The sequence below is a fragment of the Typha angustifolia genome, chromosome 2 (assembly GCF_048772165.1).
Source record: "Typha angustifolia cultivar Huaian chromosome 2, ASM4877216v1, whole genome shotgun sequence".
In the NCBI taxonomy this organism is placed as follows: domain Eukaryota; kingdom Viridiplantae; phylum Streptophyta; class Magnoliopsida; order Poales; family Typhaceae; genus Typha; species Typha angustifolia.
The window spans coordinates 5511707-5535669 of record NC_133240.1 but is presented as its reverse complement, the minus strand read 5'-3'; the positions used below and the strand labels follow the sequence as shown (position 1 = coordinate 5535669).

Below are 23963 nucleotides of genomic sequence, written 5' to 3'. Positions count from 1 at the left end.
AGCAAGGTTAAATTCATAGAAAGTAATAATTGTTTTGTTGAGTTTCGAAAGTTATCCATTATCAGTTTCTTCCATGTACTGAAGAGTTAAGATTTCAGTCATGTTCAAGCTGGGAATGGTTTTACTAGCAGAGTCGATTATGAAAAATATCTTATTTTTCTCTGCATTATGTCAAACATTATGGATGTATAAAATGTTTGTATGAGTTGCCCATTGTCTCTGAAATTAGTAGAACAACATATTCACTTACAATTAGGTAAAGAGCGTTCAGTTTGATTGTCGTGTGTCTCATTGCATTGAGCTATAGATGCTGATCCATAAAATACCATAAAGGATATGTGCTGCAGCAGATTATTGACATGATAAAATATCAATTGTGTTATATGTGCTGCTCTGCATCAATGTGTATCCAAGTGATAGACAACTCAAATGTTCTGGACAAAGTTACAAGTTTCTTTCCAACTTTCCCATTTGAGAGCTGTGTGCCTGATCAAGGCAGCATGCTTTCTATTTAGGGACTGCAAAGTCCTATAGGTGAGAGAAAGAAAAGGGCAGAGAACATAAAAGAGAGTATTGGATCCAACCTGTATTCGACTCGCATTAAGAAACAAATCCGAAATTGCATGTGTCGTATCCATTGTTTTCTGCATTGATGTTTAGGCTCCTCTCAGATCCTGCCTAGATGACCGCCTTAGTATCTTGAATCATATTTTAGTACGTTGGTTGACTTGAAATTGGTAACTTCTATAGATCTTGATAAGATATTGGGTTCAAATTGCTTAGAATAGTTCTTAACAAGAATACATTGATATATTTTCTAGATTGTATGCATTATATTTATTTCTTTTCTCTAATTATTATTTCTTTTATTCGTTTATTGTTAAACTGTTTTGTATTTTGAGCGCTCACTTACAAAACTGTCTAGATGTTAGGCACTACATGACCCCTTCTTCGCTCTTCTATCGTCTGCAGTCTTTTAAAACCTTGGTTATATCCGCCCTGTATTGGCCGATATGGCTGATTGGGGAAGCCGGTTTGGTTGATAGAGGACGATACAACTGATACTAGCTGAAACCATGGAAATATCAACCCTTATTTAGGATTGGCACGATTTGGTACCAATATGTACTGGATTATATGTATCAGTATTGGCTTATACTTCAAACCATGATTGCAAGCTTGTATTTCATTCATGCTGGTACATTTTATGTTACATGAAGGTTCAGTATGCTCTGGCTCATTATTTAGATGTAGTAATACATGACACAATAATTATAGTTTATCTTGGATTGTAGACCTGCTTGGTGCATGCTTCTATTATATATAGTCTTGCTCATTATTTAGATGGAATAATACATGACAGAAAATTTCTTGCTCATGGTGGATTCTAGGCCTGCATAGTATTATTCTTGTACCTTTTCAGGTTTTTACTCTAAATTGATTTTGACACTGCATCATATGTTGCTTAAGTTGTGTTAGATCCTTGTTGCCAATAATAATAAATTGTGATTTGCTAAAAATGACTCTTGTTTATCATCCCTCAAGTTCTTTCAAATGATATTATGGATGTATTATTGTAAAATTTTATTCTTTTTTTATCATTTTGTGAATAAACTGTAATGAAAGTTAAAAGAATAATGTAATAAAATACAAAAGATCACTTGGATGTTATTCATTATAGTAAATCTCCTGTTTCAATGTTCTTGATGTGACAGTTCTTTAGTCTTCTCATAATTTCCAAATGTGAGAAGTTGTGCCTTTGTGCCTTTTCATTTCAGCTTTTCTGAGCCACTGAAGAGATTTAGCAGTGACAAGGACATATATGAACTAAGCTGGTTGGGAAAGATGCCTGCAATTGGTGGTGACCAAGTCAATGGAGAAGAATCCCCTTTAGGGAGGCCATTTGAGAGCAAAATATGTTTCACTCTTTTGCGGAGAGTGTTTTCACAATTTGTTGGGGAAATTATTGAGGGAATGGCTGGATATATACCCTTGCCAGTAATTATGGCCAAACTCCTTTCTGACAATAGGAATCAGGAATTTGGTGATTTTAAAATCATCATAATTAAAATGCTGGAAACATATGGCTACGAGAAAAGAATTCTAGTAAGTATATCTGCACCACGCCTGCATGCTGTATATTGCTTTTAATCTTTAGTTAAAGTGTGTTGTGTTTATCTCTGGTATAACTTTCAGACGCAAAATAGCTACTTTTACTGAAATTTTAGAAGATATGTCCTTCAAGGTGCATCTTGTCCAACACATAGCTATTTGAAAAACAGAATGCTTGTGGAAGTTGTTTAACTATCCTTCCTCTATCGTCTGTGTTCCTTTCTTGTCTCGGGTGATGAAAGTTAGCTCCTCCATTAAAATAGACACGACTCTCAGATGCATGTTTTGTAGTGTGTTTCGTTGGTAGAATGCACCCTTTTGGATATATTGAACTTAAGTAACAAATGCATAGACTGCTATGTTTCTCAGCTGTGAGAAATTGATAATGATTGTTGACTTAAATCCATGTCCAAGCATATTGTTACTCTTATGTCTTATGATCATATTTTAAATCTTGTTAATGTCCTTTTCAGATTCATGTCTCACAAGAAAAAACCATGTAATTTACTTTTTATCAATTTATATTTTTCCTTCTCCCATCTCTAGGAGACAGCTAAATCAGTAATTGAGGATGACACGTTTTATACCTTCTGCTTGCTAAGGAAAGGGGTTTCTCATGCTTTTGCCCCAGAAGATTTCAGGTGCTGCATATGCAATTGCTCTCTTAACAAGGGCTCTGCTAGTTCAGGAGTTCGAGTATACAAGTGTGGTCATTCAACACATATTTATTGTGAATCTGAGGAAAGCATGCCGTCCAACAAAGTGTCCTTGTCTGGATGTCCAGTCTGTTTTCTGAAAAAGGACTCACATGCACGAAACAAATTGGTTGATGTGGAGAACGGGTTAGTCAATTATGATCCATCAAAGCTCATGCATTCACAAGGAGTCCTTAATGTTCAACACCTGCATGAATCAGATATTGTAGAGAGACCTCGTGGGATTCAACAAATGTCACGGGTAAATCTAATGTTCTTAAAATATTGAACTTGCTGCTATTTTATTTTTGTTGATTTCCTTCATTTGCATTTATCTTATATCTGAGCCAAAAGAGATTTTGTTCTTGCAGTTAGAAATATTAAGTAATCTCCAGAAAGCTCAAAAATCTTTTCAGATAGATATTTTACCTCAACTGAGACTTTCACCTCCAGCTATCTATCATGAGAAGGTCCAGAAAGGAGCCAGTTTGATTGGGGAAACTAGTAACAATTCATTGAAAACTGAAAAGCATAAACCTAGGCAACATAAGGAGCTAAAATCAAAAGGACCAGTGAGTCGGTTCCCCTTGAGAAAGAGCATACTTAGGTAGGATTCTGATGCAGTTATTTTCTTTTGTTTGGCTATATGAACTGCACGTTACTGAATTGTTCAAGCACTGTTGACTACAGGTCCTGAGAAGAATAAGATGCTTTAGAGCCGTTTGAAATCTTTTTACAGGTAAGCAATGTTATAGCCATTTTTGTTTTAAGGTAGTCAAATAATCTGGAATGCATAGATGGTAGTTTACTGTGAAATCAACCTCCATAATTGATCTGACCAGTCCTTTCTCCATCCAGAACCTACAAATATGTATACTAACGATTAGAAGAGCTTGATATCCACGTCATTTAGTTAAGGTTGGCATTCGATTCATGGAATTAAAATTTCCACTAAAATGTGTCTCAGTTAGTGAAATATATCATCTTATCTTGACAATGAAAATGAAAATATCTCAACAGGAAAGGAATTTAAAACCATTATAGAACAATTATTACATGTCCTATTTAAAGATTCTATTTAACGATGACGTAATGTAGTCTAATCACATGGAAGGCATAAAAGAAGGGTAAAACAAATCATAAAATACCTCAGATTTGATGAATTAGGATATGATATAATATATAATTAAGATAATCTTGGCCTAGTTAATCATATCAAAACTCAAAAAATTGCTTGATTTGTGCTACTAACCATCACAATTGACATGTGGTGACCAATCAATCATTCAGACCATGTAACCCTTTTGGGAAGAGTAAGGCTCAAGTCACTTCGACTGGTCACCTATCCTGTAAGCCGTTGAGATTGGCGACTCCTCGTTAAGCATTGAAAAGGTGAACTCCCTTTGATACCATCTGGATGCTATCTTAGTCAAATTCCTTTCTCATCCATTCTTTCTAATGTATTTCATGTCGAAGTAAAAGATGGCATACCTTGGACATAACTGTATAACACATTTACCTAACAAGCTGACCGGTGATCTTATATTGGTATAGGTTTCTATTGGATCTGGCAAATTATGAGGGTTAAGATCATGCAAAGCTACAACTTGACGGTGGACATGTCTTGGAATCACAAAATACCAGTTTATGATTCAGAGTGGTATCCTGCAGCAATTTCTCTGGGAAATCATGCAAGATCAGTGAATCCATAATTTCATTTTGTCGGAGTTATTAGTATTTATTTGTACAAACACATTTGTAAATCAATGACAAGAAAAAATATTACCTAAATTCTGTTCTTTAAACATGAGTTGATATATTTGTATATGTAATGACTACAAGTTGGAATATCTAAATGCCATTTCCATGTGCATTGGTTGAGCAAGTTCTCTGCCGTATATCTGACCAATTGATTTTTTCCCTAGATAGTTAAATGATTATAAGAGTTCAATTGATACAGATTAGACCTCAGATGTTGTATCTGATCAATTGATATACCACTTAGAAGCTTGCTGCTACGTGATGATGATCTTTACCAAAGAAAGGTGAGTAGAACCATAAGTTGATACAGATTAGACCTCAGATGTGGTCTGTGGTTTAGGTGCAGTATCGAATGGCAGCACTTCTTCTTTCTTAAGAATCTGTTCGGTTTAAACGAGCTGTGCACGAAGTGTGCTTCATTCGCATGAAGCATCTGAAGATGGATCTTAATGCCATTACTCTGTTTCTTATACATGAAGACATGCCAAATGAGCAAGTGAAACGGCACAATTGATTTTGTAAAGATATAGGCTATTTGCCAGAGGGCATCTACCACACTATATTATGATAAGATTGTGCTGAAAATTGGCAAATTTTGGTCGGTTAAAGTAAAACTGAATTATGAGAAGCATTTTGTTTTCATTTTATGGATTATAAGCCCGTAGTCTCTAATATATAAGGTTGCTAAGCTATCCCTCTCAAAATATAAACCAATGCAACGATCTTCAATTGTATGTACAAAGCGCTCTAATTAAAAATTTATTTAATATTAAATCCAAATAGCTCTAGTTAACAATTTACTAAATATTCACGGGAAAATCAAATTCATCATCTCTGCGCTTTGACTCAATTCTCTATTATAATTTGGTTATTTATATTAAATTTGTTTACTATATTGCTTTTTTCTGGTGAAAGTCAAATTCATTCTATCCCTACATAGTTACTAATCCTAAAAGGTGTCCCTAACTCTAATTTGCTTTTTCTTTCTTTTAGACAATGGTCTTAAATTTGGAAAAATTTTAAGTACAAATACCCATTAATCTTATAGTCAAATCATTTCAATTAATTTTTCCAACCGTGGATGTTCATGGCTTTTCCCATGAAGCTTTGCTAGGGTTTTTCCCATTTTTGTGGTTTTCTTTGTCTTCGTTAATCGCCATATGTCCCCTTACTTTAGTTCATCTTAACAAACTTCGCACTACGGGATCATCCAGAATCCATTACCTACATTCTCTTCGAATGCAATTACATAAGAGGAATTTACGACCAGCTTTCTTCAAGACTAGGCTGTATCCCCTATTATTAAGGAAAGGCCTTAAAATGTTGATTGCACAATCATTTGGTGAAAGATATAGAGGGAAAATAATAATATCTTTTTTATTTTCTATACACTAAAGTTGCGTTCCCTTGTGAAATAAGAATGGAATAGGCATAACTAATGTTTAGATTAATAGAGTAATAAGTACAATTGATGAGACACAGTTGATATTAAAGTATCAAAGAATAATAAAATTATATTGAGAATTAGTAATGTTTTAAACCAAATAACAAAAATATCCTCAATTATATGTTAAAGTAGTGGTAAATAATATTTTTCTAAACTAATATTATATTTATTAAACTGCGGACTAAGATACTCTATATACCCACACTATAAAGAAATAACTATGCGCTACAGGATAATGCAAGATTATAAGTCCGCATTGTAGGAAAATAATCTCGCACTTGTTATATAAAATAATCATGTATTAGATAAAGAGGCACTATGTGGTAATATGGAGCTATAAGCCCACATTCTACGTAAAATAATCATATATTAGAAGAAATAAATAGACACTGCAGTGTAATGTGAGGTTATAAGTCTGTACAACAGCGAGCTTATAAGCCTGTACTAGGGGCTTAATATTTTTTTTTTTTACTTTTGCAAAATTTACTAGTTCAAAAAAAAAAAAATCTAAACCGTAGGTAAGATAAGTAATATTTAAAAGAAGAAATATATGAGAGAAAAAACTTAAACTATAGCTAAGATGACTGATATTTAATAAAAAAGAGCTGAGAAAATCTCAATTGTAGCCAAGATAATGTATAATTAAATATTGTATAATCTAAAGGTAAAATAGTGATTCTAAATTATTATTAAATTATTTTTTAAAATTGTATGGAATAAAATAAAAGAAAATAATAAATCACTATACTAGAATAAAATAAAATATTTAATTACTATACCAGAATAAGAAGGCTTATTATATAATAAGCTTATTCCACGAGTGCGCGAGGGCTAACTTCGGATTTTCTATTAGGCATCTCACATTTGGAGAAATTTTTAGAGCCCTGTCACCCTTCTAAGGGCTCCACTATTTTTAAAGCCTTTACCTCTCTGTTGCTTGTAATCTATACATTTCTCCTTCATTGCCCTCTCTAATTTCTGTTTCCCTTCTATCTGTATATCCTTTTCTTATATAACACGGTAGAACCCCTTTCTTCTCAGAAAAAACAAAGGAAAAAAAAAAACAAGAGACTCGAAGCATACACCTCTGAACATGTTTCGCCTTTTATTTCTCTTTTCCTTTTCCTTTTCCTTTCCCTTCTCTTTCTGGTGACCAAATAGGAGTCGCCTATGAACATGTTTCCCCTTTTATTTCTCATTTCCTTTTCCATTCCTTTCTGGTGATCAAATATGAGTTGCAGAACGTTTTCTTTCATATATATTAGCATATGGTAGTAGAGGGGAAGAAAATAAATCACAGGTTGTAGGTAAGGTCAATCAAGGCAGCTTCACTCGAATATATTCAACTGACTATTGTTTATACATTAAGAAACAGATTATATGCTTTACAACATGGAAAGAGAAAGGCCACTACCCTACTTAGCCTTTCTTTGCTCCCTAAGAAGCATAATAGTATCTTTTCTTCCTACCTTCTTTATCTACTTACATTTGAAATTCTTTCGCCTATATAACCTCGGAACACTTAATTTACAGCTAACCTGAGTGAAAAAAAAAAGAAAAGAAAAGATCATGGGTCAGCGAGGATCAACTAAGGCAGCAAAAGATGTAAGGATCAAACATTGTGCTATCAGCTGATATTACTCCTATGTAAGATGTGGAGACCCGCCCTTCGCATCCTTCCTTTTTCGATCATAGATAATATAACCTGTAGAGCATCCACTGCTTCTTCCACATTTGGCAATTCAACAATTGTATGAAAGAGTGGTGAAGAAGTAGGAGGACTCCACGGTCTATTCCTTGATCCGCCTCTTTTGTGCTTGAATAATGTCTCTGCATTGCTTCCAACAATATTCACCATTTCCTCTGACCTATCTATATGAACAACACTCTCTAGATTCATCTCGGTTTCTATCACCCATGCTGGATCAGATGGAACACCAACAAAATTTGCTGTGCCTAAATCTACCAAATAAGGGCACCAAACAACTAGAAGTAGCCTCTCACTAAGTATAACAAACTTCCCTGCCAGTTTGAGTGTTTTGCACATGACAAATGTCTCATCCTTGAGTCTCTGACCATCAGCCTGTAAAAGCATTGTCACTCCAATAGCTTCTTCCCAAGAATATGGCATCAAAGGAAGCTCTCTGGCTAAAGGCCTGGGAAATCGGACACGGAAGCGATTGAAATGGTGGGGGTTACTCCTATTTCTGATGCTCTGAGCGGTTTTTCCTGTGGCTTCAAGAATACTAGCCACTGGCCTTGCCACAAGGCCAGCAGTTCCCATTGCTATTCCTGTAGGAACAGATAAATGCATTTACTGAGATGTTAGAATTCATGAATTTCACTATATGACTACAACTTGAAAATCAGTCACTAATAAGTAGCATTACCTGAGACAACACCAGGAAGACCATGCTTTTCAGCACCCCGGATTGGCGATTGGAGAAGACCCGTTAAACCCTGTAAAATGATGCAAGTAGATGAGATAACATCTCACCTAGTGTTAATCCATGAAAGTAATCCACATGTGAAGACCAAACGGAACTGAGAATTGAATTCTCCATATACCGATGGTTTCAACCTACTGCCTTATCTGGTTGCACAATAAGAATAGTGGATGCATGAAATATAATATGGTGTACTAATTACTCTGTTGAAATTCAAAAACGTCTTTGTTTTCACTGCCCAAACTCCAAATTTCCCTTGTAAAGTGTCATGAGAAAGTTATCACAGGCACTTATCAGATCCTCTTATCCCTTATCGAGGCTTTTGGATAAGATAGCAAAGCCCAATGTAGGGACCTTTCACCGACCTAAATCAGTTCACTTTTACACTTGCAAAGATTTAGTGAAGTAATTACAAATATCAATCTCCAGATATTTCATGAACATAACCTTTGAACATGCTAAATATCTACATAACAGATGCGGAAAAAGTAAAATGTGAAAATAAATTTAATTGCATTAATTTGGTGAAGGAAAAGCACTGCAAGAGGATTCAACAGCTGTTGTCACACAATGTTCACTTGTATGAAACATTCAATTATACATGGTCCTAGACTGGCCTAAAGAACAATATAATATTAAAGAGGACGACGATAGATGGTTTGAACTTTGAACAATTCACGAGCTCAACAATTAAATATTAGGACACATCTTTAAAAAGAAAACCTGAATTCCTCTTTACCTTTATTGACCTCATATAAAGATATCTATTATATGTTATCTTCTCCAAAACCATTTCTCTAATTGTTTTTTCTTGTATAGTATGAAATGGCCAGCAATCATGTCCAATATACTAACTAACAGATAAATCATAGAATTTACCTCTAGGAACCCATTTAAAACACCTTTTCCATGATGCTTCTTCTGTTCATCCATTTCAGAAACAGCCTGTTCGTCAAATGTAAAAGCAACAATACCCTGCAAAATAGAACGACTCATGATGCATTGGCAAAATCGAAACAATTCTATGGCACGATCTAATGAAGAATTTGAATGTTACCTTGTGAGCAGTTTTACTGAACTGAGTAGTAGCACTGCTCATGGCATAGATAGTACTGCTGAGAAGGGTTTTTGAACCTTGAGCTATGCCAGTTAATAGTTCGGCAGGACTCTGCAACCACACTTGCTAAATGATTATGAAAGAAAAGTCACATGCTCCAGCAGAAAGGGAGAATGTTAAGGACCTGTAGAACTCCTCTACTAGAGGCAGATACAAAATCTTTGAGACCAATTCCGACATTCCTTGCAAAACCCATAGGGTTTCCTATAACACCAGCTGAACCAAATACCTGCATGTTGATAATGTCTGGACTGTAAGAAAGAGAAAGCCCATAGTTTATGTCACACTGGCTGAACCAAATTAATGAAATTAACAGAAACATTCCAAAATACTATGACAACAATCATACTGCGTTGTATATAGTATCAGGTTTTACACAGGAAATATAAGAGAAAATTTTGAATAGATTACCTTGTTCATGTTGGATATAAAACATTGTAATTATATACACTAACAAGATTGTGAAGGAAAGGAACAAAAAAGAATTGACAGATATAAGAACAAAGTGAAAATGCTCTCTTTGAAAAACCGATACATATCAATAGTATCGGCTGTATCAGCCTTCCACTTCAGGCAAATCGGAGCGGGGATCGACTAAATCAGCCATATCAGCCGATCCATTTCAGCGATACAGATCAGGATCGTCCAATACTTGAATCCAGGAGTTATACTGGTCAATTTTCCAGATTAAGATAATAAAAACATTAGATGACATCTAAGCTGAGATTAGCCCACCAATATCAGTTTACATGTCCTGTCTCTCTTTTCACAACTATACCTAGGCGAGAAAGCCCTCTGTTATTGTCAATTAGGACCGCATCTGGCTTTACTCAATATTGTCCACCTATGCCAAATGCCTCACAGAACTCTTTATCATTTTCATCCAACTACGATCAGTTCAACTGAAGATCATGAAGAAGATCATGAAGAATAGCAACTCACATTTTGGTCCATGAAAATTGAAATTACACTAATGTGTCTCTGTTTGAGGTTAGCACCATATCTGTAGGTTCAGCTAAATGGATCCTTTTTCCTCCATTCTTCTCTATTTAATTGACTTACATATATATTACAGAATAGATTGCAAAATATTTAAGATAACAATGAAATTTAAGAATTTCAAAAAAGCTTTGAACATAAGTCACAAAAACCTTAGCAAGTATGGTCATTTGCTAGGGCAATAACTCAAAAGAAATTATTGAGATGGGAAGCAAAATAAATGTTACTGTAAACATGTAATGAAGCAGGCAATTAAAACATGGTAATATAAGATAAATGAATAATTAACATGTGTTTCACCTTATACAGTTCATGAAGCAACTGCCTTGTATAATGTTTAGCAAGGATCTCTTGGACTGATCCCCAGCTAGCCATAAGATTTTCCATCATCAATTCCCCAAGGTGGACTTGTACTCCTTCAACATCAACAAGCGCCATCAAACCTCTCTGCAATGGTTAATCATGACATAAATACTGAAAAGTTATCAAATTGAAGAGGCACATAAAGAATCACTATTTTCTAAAGACAAATATGTATTATAAGCAAGTTTCCTATGACATTTCCAAACTAAGATTTAACTAAAAAGGTGTATCATGGTTTGGACGTATGGACTACACGTATCAGTATTGGCCGAGGCTGAACGAAGGATGAAACCAAGGTTTCCTTGATTTTAAGCCGAGTTACAGCCATATAGGCCCCATATCAGCTGACATGCCCGACAAGAAAGATATAAGCCATATTGATGTTTCTAACAGCCCTTTATAACTTTCAATATTTTTCTTGGTCTCTCCCTTCATGCATCTTCTTCAATAGTTTCCATGGTTTGGCCAATCCAAGGAAAATATGATGCTACAAAGCTCCAAAGAGGTAAGTCCCCTATCTTCTCTCTCCTTTCCTTCTGTTTATTTCTCCCCTTCTCTCTCCCCTCTTTCTTTTTTCCTTTTCCTTTTATCACCGCTGGATCTAGCCTCTGTCGAAGAGATGTCCGTCAGGCTCCTCTGACAAAGGTGGCTTCCTGCTGCTACCTATCTCAGAGTTGTTGGTCAACAATGATGAGCATGGGTACTTACTAAACCTGGAGTTTGATATTGTTTCTGAGTATTTTTCACTCTTCATATTATGTTGCTACTACTTAGGCAAGTAATCAAAATTCTCCTACCTCTACCATTTCTCTTTGAACTTTCACAAGGTACCTGCATTTTATATCTTTCAAATTTCAATAGAATTTAAGTTCTTAAAAAAGTAGCCCAAAACCAAAATGGCAGATATAGTGACTGGAAAGACCAATACAGCCAATACAAAATCCCAAAGCAATTGTTTAAAGAAGATTAAGCTGTAAGCATATAAAAGTTGGGATAATATCAAATTAGTATATTTAGTGTCTACTTCCAACATGCATCTCGTACAAATGCTTAGGACTTTGGTGAAACCTCTTGCCTAATACACATCTGAAATTGGTCGTTTGAGGAAGAGTGAGCATACATAAAATTGTGGATAATATCAAAATAGTATATTTAGTGTCTACTTCAAACACGCATCTGGTACACATGCTCTGATGGCAAATCATGAAATTTCTGCTTTACCTAATTATTTGCAAAGATTGTCATGCCACAGGCATGGGGTGTGCCAACCTTGGCTCAACATGGAATGTATCATAGCACATGCCATGCCAAGCTAGTGTGGCTGACACACTAGATGGCCTCAATATGCCCAAGAAAACAATCTTTAAATCTTTTTAAGCCCTAAAAAGGCTAAAATAAGTCTTAGAAGCTAAATTCAAGTCTTTTAGCACTAGATATTATTGTATCACACACTTAGTATTTAAGTGGCAGACCTACTATGATCATATATTAATTAAATTCTGAAATTTGACGTGTAATTTGTATATATCAACCACCAAAAGAAAAGGTACTAAAGGGATAAAAGAGACCTAACCTAAATCCGGTATCATTGAAATTAGTAATTGCTAGGTACCTAGTGGACTAGTAGTATGGTCAGCATAAGGAATATCGATATACTCCCACTTATAGTTGTTGATATCACTAGCATGATACGTATCAACCCATGCTGACTATGGTATCACTAGCACGATAAATATCAACTCATGCTGACTAGCATGATCCATACTATTTTAGTTAAAGTTGGCAAGCTTAGGATTCACATTTAAACTTAACACAAAAAGGTTTAAAAAGTAAAGGAATCTAGTTCTCAAAAGAACTTCACTCATGATTAAAAAAAAAAAAAATTGACACATTTAAGTAAATAGGAAGGTGGTGGAAGTGACCTTACAATAGCTACCAATTATTAATCCATCTTACCCAGATTGATAGTTCTAAAATCATTATTCCCCAATCATACTCATCTTTATGAGATTTCATTGGGTTCAATTGAAAAGCTTTTAGATGTGGAGATAGATAAAGCTACAATGCTTATGTAAATTTGTAAACCTAGCTTCACACAGGTATTTTGTTACAATTGGTTATTGATGGATGCTGTCGTAACTTTAATTTCAACATTACAATGTCATGGAATTGCTAAATTATAAGGGTAAAAAAAAGCAAACTGAAACAAATTGAACAAAGAGTAGCGCAAAAAAAATTCACAATCTGTTCCATGTCAAATGCTTCAGAGTGCATATATCTATCAAATATACTAAACCACAACAGAATGAGAATTATGCTGACCAACTATAGAAGCAAAATGCACTTAGAACTACTAGAAAGCAGTCATTTTCAAGCAAAATAAAAAAAAATCCACCTGAATTGCAGTACTGCTGCTTTGATAATTAGTATCTATGTCTGATCCAACTTCACTCCTATTCATCCATGGAGTGCTTGTAAAGCTTTAAAAAATAACACAGGCCAGTTAGTGCAAGATCAAATTTAAATGAAGGAGAGAAAAAAATTATATATTGATTGGTAAGGTAGAACACTAAAATATGTAGAGATCTAGTTGCTCCATTATTGATGTAGCAAAAGCCAAGAAAACAATGACACTACCTAAGAGACAGCTTGATAGGAGACAATTCAAATGTTTCCACATATATCTTTTCCTGTCTTCTTGCTAAAAGGTAGATTTGTTGCCATGGAGCACCAGCAGGAACAACAGAAGGAAGAAACTGGCTGTCACTCTGCTCTTCCATAAAGTCACAACCTCCTGACATGCTTTTAAAGCCTTTAGAATTTCTTGGGCAATCTTTCAGAGCATTTGTACGAAAGTTCCATGTCTGCAATTCAACATCCTTTTCTGATCTTCTGTCATGTATCCTAGAAGAAGTAGCTCGAAAAAATTCGAGCAGACTCATAACAGCTCGTTCTTCAAGCTCGATGCACAAAGGTGCCACACTGCAATTGATTAATATCAGAAGTTTCTGCAAGTTGGGAACTCAACATGGCAAAAATACATATAATCATGAATAGAAGGAAAAGATTGTACCCTATCTTTATATATTTATAAGAGACCAATTGCGTATCTCTAGTCCTCCATCTGGTAGCAGCTATGCGAATGACAGGTCGAGATGTACTGTCAGATGCATAATGATTTAAATTGTCACTTTGTAATCTAAGCTTGTTTTCTTTACTTCTCAAAAAGTTCAAGGACCTTCCCACTTCATTATCAAATGACAGCAATATAGGATAAGGTGTATCAGAGAACTGATTGTCAATTTGCAGAGATAATATCTGAAATGAAATCTTCTGCTGATCCAAGCTTTGTGTTGCAACTATAGATGTCTCCTTTGCACAAACGAAAAGTAATTCCTGAGAATATAGAAAAATAAGCAATTGACTACATACATGTTACATTGATTATGTTTCTTCCTGTAATCTTCTGAATTGCAAGGAAAAATGAGAGTAAGTATACCATACTAAAGTCATAGATCAAGTATCCTATGCACCTGTGGGTAAGAGCTTATCAACGATATCCCAATAAATGGCAAGTGTAGTGTAATCACTTCACTGAAATTAACATGATGATCCTGTTTCTGATCAATATCATTCCTTTCTTTGAATCCAAGGAAACCGATTTCTTTCATGTCCTTCAGGGTATGGTATCTTGAATCAGCAATACTCAGTACCTATTCATAAATGTAAAGAAGTCAATATAACATGATATAGGTCAACTCTAGTGTAGCTTTGGGTTATAAAGAACAACCTTAATTGCTCCTTCGGCATGTACAAAGACACCAAGTCGTCTTTCAGGTTTCTGCAAACAAAATTAAGCTGAATCTTACAAACTAAAAGGCAATTCTCAAGTAAAACTCATCTAAAATTAGCAAAAGCAACAAAAAAGACTTCTGCAATGCAGTTGATAAAACATGGCTGTAAAACACTAGTCATCTCTCGGCAATGAAAAGGTTACTTTCAGTTGTTCAGTAAAGGGTACCATAAAATGCTTCATTCACTCCTGAAATCTCTTTAAACCACATAATTTCTCTCTTCCCAAGGCAGCAATCAGAAAACAATAAGAGTTTTCATCCTTGGTTCTAACATTAACAGAAGCATGAAATAGGCTGGCAGGAGATACTGAAGATTTTCCTTTTCCCTGCTCAGTATGCTAAATATCAAAGGAGAGTAACTACCACAATTTAGATCATAGGTGCTTTAGATTGTGATCCTAGAAAGAATAATGATTCAGAGTCCTCAAGATAAAAGAATCAGGTAGAAAGTGGAAAAGAACTAAAGATCTTGACCCAAGTAGAAGATCACCTAACTTCAACTGACTGGAAATGGAAAAATAACAATCTTTTGAGGTGGAAGAAGAGAGATGTTTCCACTCAGACCTCAACTTAGGCTTCACTAAAATTGAAACATTATATTGCATTATTGCATGAGAAACCATAAGGTCATCAACTGAAGGATACAGGTCATTTATTCGTTTGATAGCTGTTGTCTGTATGGACTACTGCAGGCATAGTCAATCTAACGATTTGGCAGCATAGATTTGTACATCACAAAGACAAGTTTAAATTCAAAAGGCATTGACCAATGAAGGTCCAAAAGACAACATATAAACAATAATAAACACAAAATACAGGGTGTTATTTCCAAAATATTTAAAATGTAACACATTATTTGTAGATTTTCCAAACTATTTACATTTATAGAGGAAGGAATATATATTTCTTGACTCGATTTGATTAAACAATGTTAGGACTTAGGATAAATCTAAAGAAGAGTCATTTTTTGCACGTTCTTCAGATGATAGATTAATCACTTTAAAATTACCAACAAGGTAAGGCAAACCACAAATAATGCAAAAATTGTATGGTGTATTTGTAAATTTCCCTATAATAATTATGTTGTGCATATCAACTTAAATATAATGCTACAAGTGTATTGCAAAATATTTCAAGTGAGACTTTCACCAATCAAATCCAACTCCAATCCTAATGAGGTGGTCAGTGATGGTCACAAGAGTCATAACTAATGAGTTTAATGCCATAAGTTACACTTTTAACTCCTCAACTATAGATCATTTCACTTTTCCATAATTATCTTTTGTTTTCTACAACTTGACCCCCTCAACTATTCAAAATCATCAAATAGGTCCTTTCATTATTCTGTCCTTTTGGTTTCTAGTGGAAATTGTCACATGCCATGGTGAATTTTAACCATCCTAAAACCCAAAATGAAATGGTTAAGTTGAAAATTAGATTCCATCAGGTTGTATTCAGTCATTGGATTTAAATACCAGCCGTAAAGGAGACTATGTCTAACAAACAAATCAGAGTAATGATCAACTAATAGTTCTACACTTCATTGCATAGTTATCTGCTTTGATTGTAAGATAAATATTGATCCTCTTAAGAACTTTTATAGATTTAAACTCATATGAGCATGATAACTTAACGAGAAGAGGAATAAAAATTAGAACTCTTCAATTTTCACAACATAATAATTGATAATTGAGCGAGTGCTCCAGGTTAGTATCTGAAATGCTCTCTTAGTCAGTTTACTTAAATGATTACATTTCAGGGGACAACTTGTCGCCATCTTAAAATTTAGGCAACTAGTCAAAGTGCACCCTTCAAAATGAAAAAGATTATTCCATGACATGTTTCAAGAGAAATGTTAACTGAAAAAAAAAATTGTTAAAGAGGTGCTAGTGTGAAGCAGGCAAAAATATGATTTGGGTATTTGCTTAACTGTATAATCATCAGAAGCTGTTTGAGACATCCCATAGCTTCATAAATTAAAATTACTTAATGAATACCTCTGATGTCGAAGGAAGGAGCACATTCATGTATTCGTATACATCATCAAGACTGTACATACCCAAAATTCGCTCGCCCGGCACCTAGTACACAAAATGAGAGACTACTCATATGGACAATGAAGATAAAATAACAAATCTAAACTTTGCGTACCTCAATTACAAGCCGATGAGGGTAGCAAGGTTCATCCCAAGCATATTGGCATGACGTGTAAGGATACACAATTGTTTCAATGGATTCACACCTCTGTTGATAAATCCGCAGTCTCTGAAAAATTAAAAAACAAGAAATCAAGAAGATAGTCTACAGATAAAGAAATGTTATAACTACATAAGCAGCTTATGATCATTACTTCGGTAAAAGATTAATCACTATGAAATGCTGATTCAAGTAAAGGTCTATCTGTGCAACTCTTACAATCGACTTTAAGCTATTTACCAAGTTTCTCCAACTTGGTCTACTACACAAAGGGAAAAAAGATAAAAAGAAGAAAAGAGCTTGACCCTCTTAAATAGTGATGCTAAAGAACATTTTAAATGTTCACTTTAATATGTCACCATCTTTGAATTAAAGAATTTCAAGCACTAGAAGACATGTTTGTCACTGCCTTTCTCCATCGTAAAACTAATAGCTATTAATTGTAATTATACAAAGGTTAAAATACCTTGTGAAATCTATAACAAATCAAAATTTTAAGACATAAAAGTCGACAAATATGCATTCAGCTTGAGTTTTTGCATTCAATAGGGACATTGTGAGTTGTGACTGACCAGTTAGTTGTAAGCAACATGTGAAAAGGTGACCACCATCTAATTTGATCTTGAGTAATGTCCTCTGTCGACGAGATGTCATAATTTCCTTCCTCATTATCTCTGTGCAGTCTCGCCTCTCTATAATTGTGATATAAGAAATCATGGACAAGTCGATTAACATTATGAGTGGAAATTGGGTCGGGTCCATGTCAGGCCAGTTCGGGTCAAGTTCAGGTCAACACAAACACAACCTGCTTATTAAACAGGTTGCAATATTAAACATGACTCATTTATTCAAAATGTTACATGGGTCACCCATGTAACCCATGAAATGGATTAGATTTAAACGGTTTACACAAGTTATTCAAGTTTACATAACTTATTGGTATTATGAACTGGTTTATTGACTTATTCCACTTATAAAAGGGTTATTCGGGTCAATCAAGTTGTTGGACCATAAAAGGGTTGAGATCATAAATTGTATAAAACTTAAATGCATTGAAGTGATAAACACGAACACACCTATCTAATAATTAGGTTAGGCGGTTCAACTCGTTTATGACCCAAACTCAGTTATATTAAACCCACATCTATGTAAAACCTTTGGATTTGTCTTAGGTTATCATGTCAGGTCAAAAATTGTCACCATTGATTAAATTAGTACAACAGAAACACATTCCATCTATAAATTGAATTACCAGTAAAGGAACTAAGATTTCCAAGATAAGAAAAAACCAAGTAAATTTCGAAATATTGTAATCAATGAAGAATAATTACCTCCATCGTGAAATTGTCTATCCTGTATGGCATAAACCCAGTCTTATCGTCAGACAACAGGATTAGTTGTGCAGTGGAACTACCATTAGTTCTATTGATGATTTTCTCATTGCTGGTAGCCAAATCAGCATTCTGTATTTCAACTCGAACCATGTTTGATTCACCGGAGACATAATTTCGCATTTTCACTTGAGCGTCTCCTAGGCAATCAGGAAGAAAGCTGCCTGACCACAGCCACCCACGTCCATCAAATCGAATGGAAACAAGCAACTCTCTGCAACAATTCAAATATAATGTTTGAGAAAAATAAATGAATATATAGCTATTACAGTGTTGGACAATCCAGATTATATAAAATCAGTCGAGGGATAAAAAATGAAAATATTTCTTAACAGTAAAGTCTACAATAATTATTCTAAACAGCAGTGCAAGATACAAAATTTTGAAAATAATTTGATACAATACAATTTGAAAAACAACACACCACTTTTATACTGACTATTAACTGTTATGCATTGAGAAAGGCACCATAGGGCAGATTCATTTAGTCTTCAATAAATTCAAATGATTGATTCATCAACTAGAGGGATTTGAATTGATTCATCAACTAGAGGGTGCTGAATAACTCATTGCCCACACAAGATCCTACACCTTTGATCAATTGCAGCTTTCGGGTTGAGCTTGATTATTTGTTTAACAACCTGTCCTTGAGCTTGAATTTTACTCTCGTCACTTAAATCATCACACTCAAGCTGATATTAGCTCATTTGAGCTTGCATCAAATAGCTTCAATAGTAAATACAATCATCTCTAGATTTTATGGATTTCTATGTTGCACCTCGTGAAGACAGCTGCCATCTGAGGCTGAGAATTTGATTTCCCCTAGTGTCAATATATATACCCCGTCCCTCAACATCAAGCTAACTTTTGGACATTAGTTTCTAATGCTTAAGCATAACAGACATTTCTTTCCTTCAAAATCAAAACCTAACTTCATATTCAATTGCTAAATTTTCCCTTTCAAATCACTCTGGAAGGACATCTGGAACTTTGAAATCGATTATGACCCCAAGTGAGATGACATATGCAACAACATAAAAAAGCAGATAGAAGCTTGATGCCAATTCATCTAAATGAAGTAGTGCCAAACAGCACTGTACCGTATATGCCATTCTGGTGACACAATTAACTATTAAGTTATGAATGAGAAAATTATAAATACTATAGTTGTGAAAGGAAAGCCTGCTTCTATCAAAATGCAACAGTCTTCATAACAAATTAAAACTAAGTAGAAATGCTCATAAAGTGTTTCAAAAGACATAGTATTAAAGAATTTTGTCCATACCTACAGAAGAGAATAAAATCAGTATTCATATTTATCAATATTTACAAATATGATATCATTTTCTTTTAAAAAGCCTGAAGGCAAAAACCTTGTGGTGTCAGACCAATGAAGATGAGAATGTTTCCCAGCACCCAAACGATGAAAGTTACTTGTTCCCTTTTGTCTGTAAAACAAGTCCTTGCTGCATGCGTTACAGATCACATATCTACAAGAAAAAAAAGCACACACACACACATATAAATATATATAATTAGAGTTACCAAGTGAGTGAGAAAATTGATACAGAATCAAATTAAATGAACTATCAGACATAATAACCTTCCTCAGCCTACTCTGATACAGACAGGAGACAATACTCACAATAGCAAAGTCAGATAAGAATTTCACTTGCTGTAATACACAACCAACAGATATTGCTTCATTTTACTCCAACATGACCTATTGAATGCATATTTCTGCTACTACATTTACAGAAGGAATAATATATACAACATCTCCCTCCAGCAAGATATAGGCAATGCACATACATAAGTGGCATAATCTGTAGCATGAATAGAAGTTCAAACTAGTGTAATTCCAATCATATAAAAGTAAAATTGTAGCAGGTTTTCTGCATTTACACACCCGACCATACCTAATAGTGAAGGACCTATGTGGAGTCAGTACTGTGCAGCGGCACATCTTATGTTGGAAGCAATATTCCAAATATCAGAATCAGGATTGAAATCAGCCGTCCAAATAAACATTATGTATCTACCATATCGGCGATATCAACAGTATCAGCCATTCGTATCAGTTTTTATTTTCTTTTAAAAAAATTAAAATATAGAAAACTTTTAAAAATTAATGATAATAAGATATATAAATTATTCATATATAAAATCTAGAAAACTAAAAATTAAATATTATTTTCTCAATCTCTATCTTTCTTTTCTACCACTCACTCTCTCCCTCTCTAACTCTCTCTTATCAAACTCTCTCCCATCCTCTCTCTCTTATTAATTTTCTTTCCTACTAACTCTCCTCTCCCACTAATTCTCTCCCTCACCGACTCCTCTCTCTCATCAACTCTCTCTCCTCCCTCACTCACTCCCTTCTCTCAATCTCTCCCTCTCTGATTCTCTCTCCTCTCTCCTCTCCCTCTCCCTCATTGACTCCCTTCTCTCTCGGTCTCTTCCTCTCCGATTTTTCTTCAACGATGTTTCTCCGACTCCCTCCGACAAGGTATTTTCTCTTTTTCCTTCTCACTCCCTCCAATGAGCTTTCTTTATCTCTTTCTCTCTCCTCTCTCTCTCTCTCTCTTTTCTTATTCCCTCTATCTTTGTCTCTCTTTCTCTCTCCTGATTTTGGTCAATTTCAACCAGTACGGTTGATCCCGACTCGAAATGGATCTAGTATCCGGCTGATACTAGTCATTGGACTGAGTTTCAGCCCTGGATTGGGATCAGCTAAAACTTGGAACCATGGTTGAAAGATTCCCGACACGAGAAACACATCTTTTCTATGGTACCAGATGCATCATGTTCCCATCAATTGTAGTGTATTGGACTCGCTATCTACACCCCTCCATCATTGCTAGAAAGGAAGGGGATGATTAACCCTCGACAATCATTGTGGTTGCAAGAGGGGCATGGGGAACACTTAACCTCAATGTTACGTTTACTAAGGGTCACAATACTCATCCTCTCCTCCCTCTCTCCACCGCAACGATAGATAATAGTATGTCGATAAACTTCTCTTCTTTTTCTCTCCACCCCCTCTCTCATATATTCTTTGTACCCGTTGCATCAAGCAGCACCATGCTTGCCACCTCAGAAGTCTAATTTAAAAAAACAACTAGCACATATAATGCTGGTTGCTCATAAATGCTCTGTGACATTTCACTGCTCAACAACAGTAAAAGACAAGGAAACTATCAAAATGGCGAAGCACATCAAATGAATGAAAATATCTCTAGTAGTATAATTTGCATCTGATTAACTAGTAAGCTGTAAAAGGGATGCCACAGGAGCTATGGGTGAAAAATAACACCTAACTCTGAACTTAGCCCATGTTATTTTCTTCAACTCAGGGGTTCTTTACAAGATGAGAGTTTGTCTGAAGAGAAAAGAATGAAAACAAAAGCTTTTCTTGACAATAAGAGTCCACAAAAAAGCTAGACTTTAATGTCACTATCTTCTATCAGGTCTGACATGGTTGTGAAACCGACAAGAAGACCTAAAAGGCCTGGATTGGCTGAGCCAAATATCCTCCCTGATTTTAGCAACCCCATAAAAAAATGTCATTCCAAAAAAAGGTGACATTGATCCCTCCATCCCAATCACAAATAATTGATCAGCATTTTTTGTGTGTTGCATAATTATTTAATGCTAAATTACTCTTGTAGGATGTGTCAATGCCACGGCTACTATGCTACGCCATGCCATGCCCATACTCAGCATGGCATGCGCCATGCCATCTGCTTTGCAGATCTAAGGCATGCCCCATTCCACTTGGCAAGGAAATCCTTGAATAAAACAAAGTCCCAATAAGCTTCTCATGACACGCATATATTTTACTGTTATAATTTATAAATGACAAAAGGTAAAACGCTGTCTAATGAAGAACCTCTCATCCCTTAAAAGAATCAGTATGTCTTATTGAGAAACAACATTAGTATAAAATTATTCTAACTTTTTCAGCACCTAATACAAGAATACAATATATAGCATGAAAATATTTCATTGACTGTCCTATTGGAAGTAGCAATCCTGAGATTACCTTGGTTGGAAAGTAATAACCCTTGTCCTCCCAGAAAGTTCTCCAGAAACAGGTACTGATGTTGCTGAAATCAAAAATGCACCAGAATGACATGGCTCCGGAATGACAACATTAGTTGAACCACTTGTAGGGACAAGGGAAAATGGGCTTGACCAATTTGAGCTCCGAGTATTTTCACTTCTCTCAGGAAGAGATGCACTAAGCTTAACTAAAAGCTCAGTAGTAGGAACATAGCCAGAAGGAGCATACATATGTGCATTAGCCACTCTGCAGGCTCCCTCATCAGCAATGTTGCCAATTCCAACCTTTTTTGATGAATAAGATGAATGTTGTCCAATTACACTACCTGCTGAAGATATTTTAGACGGAAAACACCTGCGCAAAACCACTAATACAGGTCACTACGGTCTTTCAGGAAATATTGTCAGAGAGAAAGTGCATCTATCAATATTCAAAATACAGGAGAAGATTCTGACCCGAGAGATAGAAGAGCAAGTCCGTCCTTTCCAGCTAAATGTCTTTCACCCCCAATAATATTGTAACTAGAAGGGATTGTAAGAGAACTTCTAGTCCTTTCCTGGTTACTCTCTATGATGGTAAGCAGCAGGTTTGTGCAATTGTATAACAAGAATGGAACTGAAAGACACAGCTCTCGAGCACCACAGTATGCATCCATTGATTTCTCAAGAGTTACATTTAGAGGACCTACAAAATATATTCATATGCTAGACATGGAGATGACACAGAATATCAAGAAATCAGCAAGATTGACCAAAGTACTTACAGCTGGAAGCATCAGAATAGAAGGCAAGTTTCTCTGTTATAGAAAACTTTGACACATTTAACTTGGCTGCAACAGAGAATTGCTCTGCACGAGGAAACTTTGATAAGATAGAACTATATCCTTGAATATGGAAGGTGATCCCAAGGTCATGTGAAGAGTCAACAAGAAAAATAGAAGCAGTAGCCATCTGAACAGTAAAAATATAGAAAGTTAAGTTAAACATACTTTCTTTACAAAGAAGCAATCAACATCAATATACAACAGACCTCCGATAGGGAAACAGAATTTGCAACTCCACACCCATCTATCGTCAAGGATAAGCTTGTGGGAAGATAGTTCTTCACCAAAAATGGAGTAGTTAACCTCACATGCCGTATAAAATGTTTCTTCGTCACTTTCTGTTCAAAACCCCTTCGGCTATCACGTTTGATAGTTGGCTTCCCATACCCATGTGCATAGTGACGCAGACTTTTTTCTGCACTTCCTGATGAAGAAAGGCTATAATCCTGAATTGATATGCAACAGCGAAATGGATCACCACTGGGATGAAAAGGATAGCACACAAATGATCTCATGAATCCAAGCCTGTTTTCTTGTGAAAGCAAACTTGATAATGAATGCGCTTCACTCCACAAGTAATCAGTTCCAACTGGATGCCACCTGATTCGACCAGCTTCAGACAAATGTAAAGGCAGTGCAATCTTTTGGCCTGGATATATAGGTCCTAAAACCTGAAAAAGAACTTAGAAATA

At 35.3% G+C, this 23963-nt stretch overlaps 2 protein-coding genes across 6 annotated transcripts in view; one reads left to right on the top strand and one right to left on the bottom strand.

Moving 5' to 3' along the window:
* Positions 1-4692, top strand: part of LOC140773979 (uncharacterized) — a 33936-nt gene extending 29244 nt beyond the window's left edge. The window contains exons 16-21 of one of the 2 annotated variants that reach the window (XR_012106546.1): positions 1779-2106; positions 2659-3069; positions 3179-3414; positions 3498-3546; positions 4098-4199; positions 4362-4692. Coding sequence is in view for 1 of the 2 variants with exons in the window: in XM_073116791.1 (XP_072972892.1) it covers positions 1779-2106; positions 2659-3069; positions 3179-3414; positions 3498-3504 (982 nt within the window). In the remaining variant the exon portion in view is untranslated. The remainder of the gene's footprint in view (positions 1-1778; positions 2107-2658; positions 3070-3178; positions 3415-3497; positions 3547-4097; positions 4200-4361) is intronic. The other variant, XM_073116791.1, reaches the window with a different exon arrangement.
* A 2633-nt stretch (positions 4693-7325) lies between these two features.
* Positions 7326-23963, bottom strand: part of LOC140769973 (uncharacterized) — a 62520-nt gene continuing 45882 nt past the window's right edge. The window contains exons 30-48 of one of the 4 annotated variants that reach the window (XM_073110905.1): positions 23478-23942; positions 23212-23398; positions 22904-23132; positions 22428-22802; positions 19756-19872; positions 18323-18596; positions 16947-17060; positions 16793-16876; positions 14732-14782; positions 14475-14654; positions 14015-14337; positions 13579-13923; positions 13337-13421; positions 10879-11025; positions 9704-9808; positions 9520-9630; positions 9342-9437; positions 8406-8475; positions 7326-8307 (exon numbers count right to left, since the gene is read on the bottom strand). In XM_073110905.1, the coding sequence (XP_072967006.1) occupies positions 7643-8307; positions 8406-8475; positions 9342-9437; positions 9520-9630; positions 9704-9808; positions 10879-11025; positions 13337-13421; positions 13579-13923; positions 14015-14337; positions 14475-14654; positions 14732-14782; positions 16793-16876; positions 16947-17060; positions 18323-18596; positions 19756-19872; positions 22428-22802; positions 22904-23132; positions 23212-23398; positions 23478-23942 (4023 nt within the window). In that variant the 3' untranslated portion in view covers positions 7326-7642. Of the gene's footprint in view, positions 8308-8405; positions 8476-9341; positions 9438-9519; positions 9631-9703; positions 9809-10876; positions 11026-13336; positions 13422-13578; positions 13924-14014; positions 14338-14440; positions 14655-14731; positions 14783-16792; positions 16877-16946; positions 17061-18322; positions 18597-19755; positions 19873-22427; positions 22803-22903; positions 23133-23211; positions 23399-23477; positions 23943-23963 lie in introns of those variants that run through there. The other 3 variants (XR_012105972.1, XM_073110916.1, XM_073110923.1) reach the window with 3 other exon arrangements.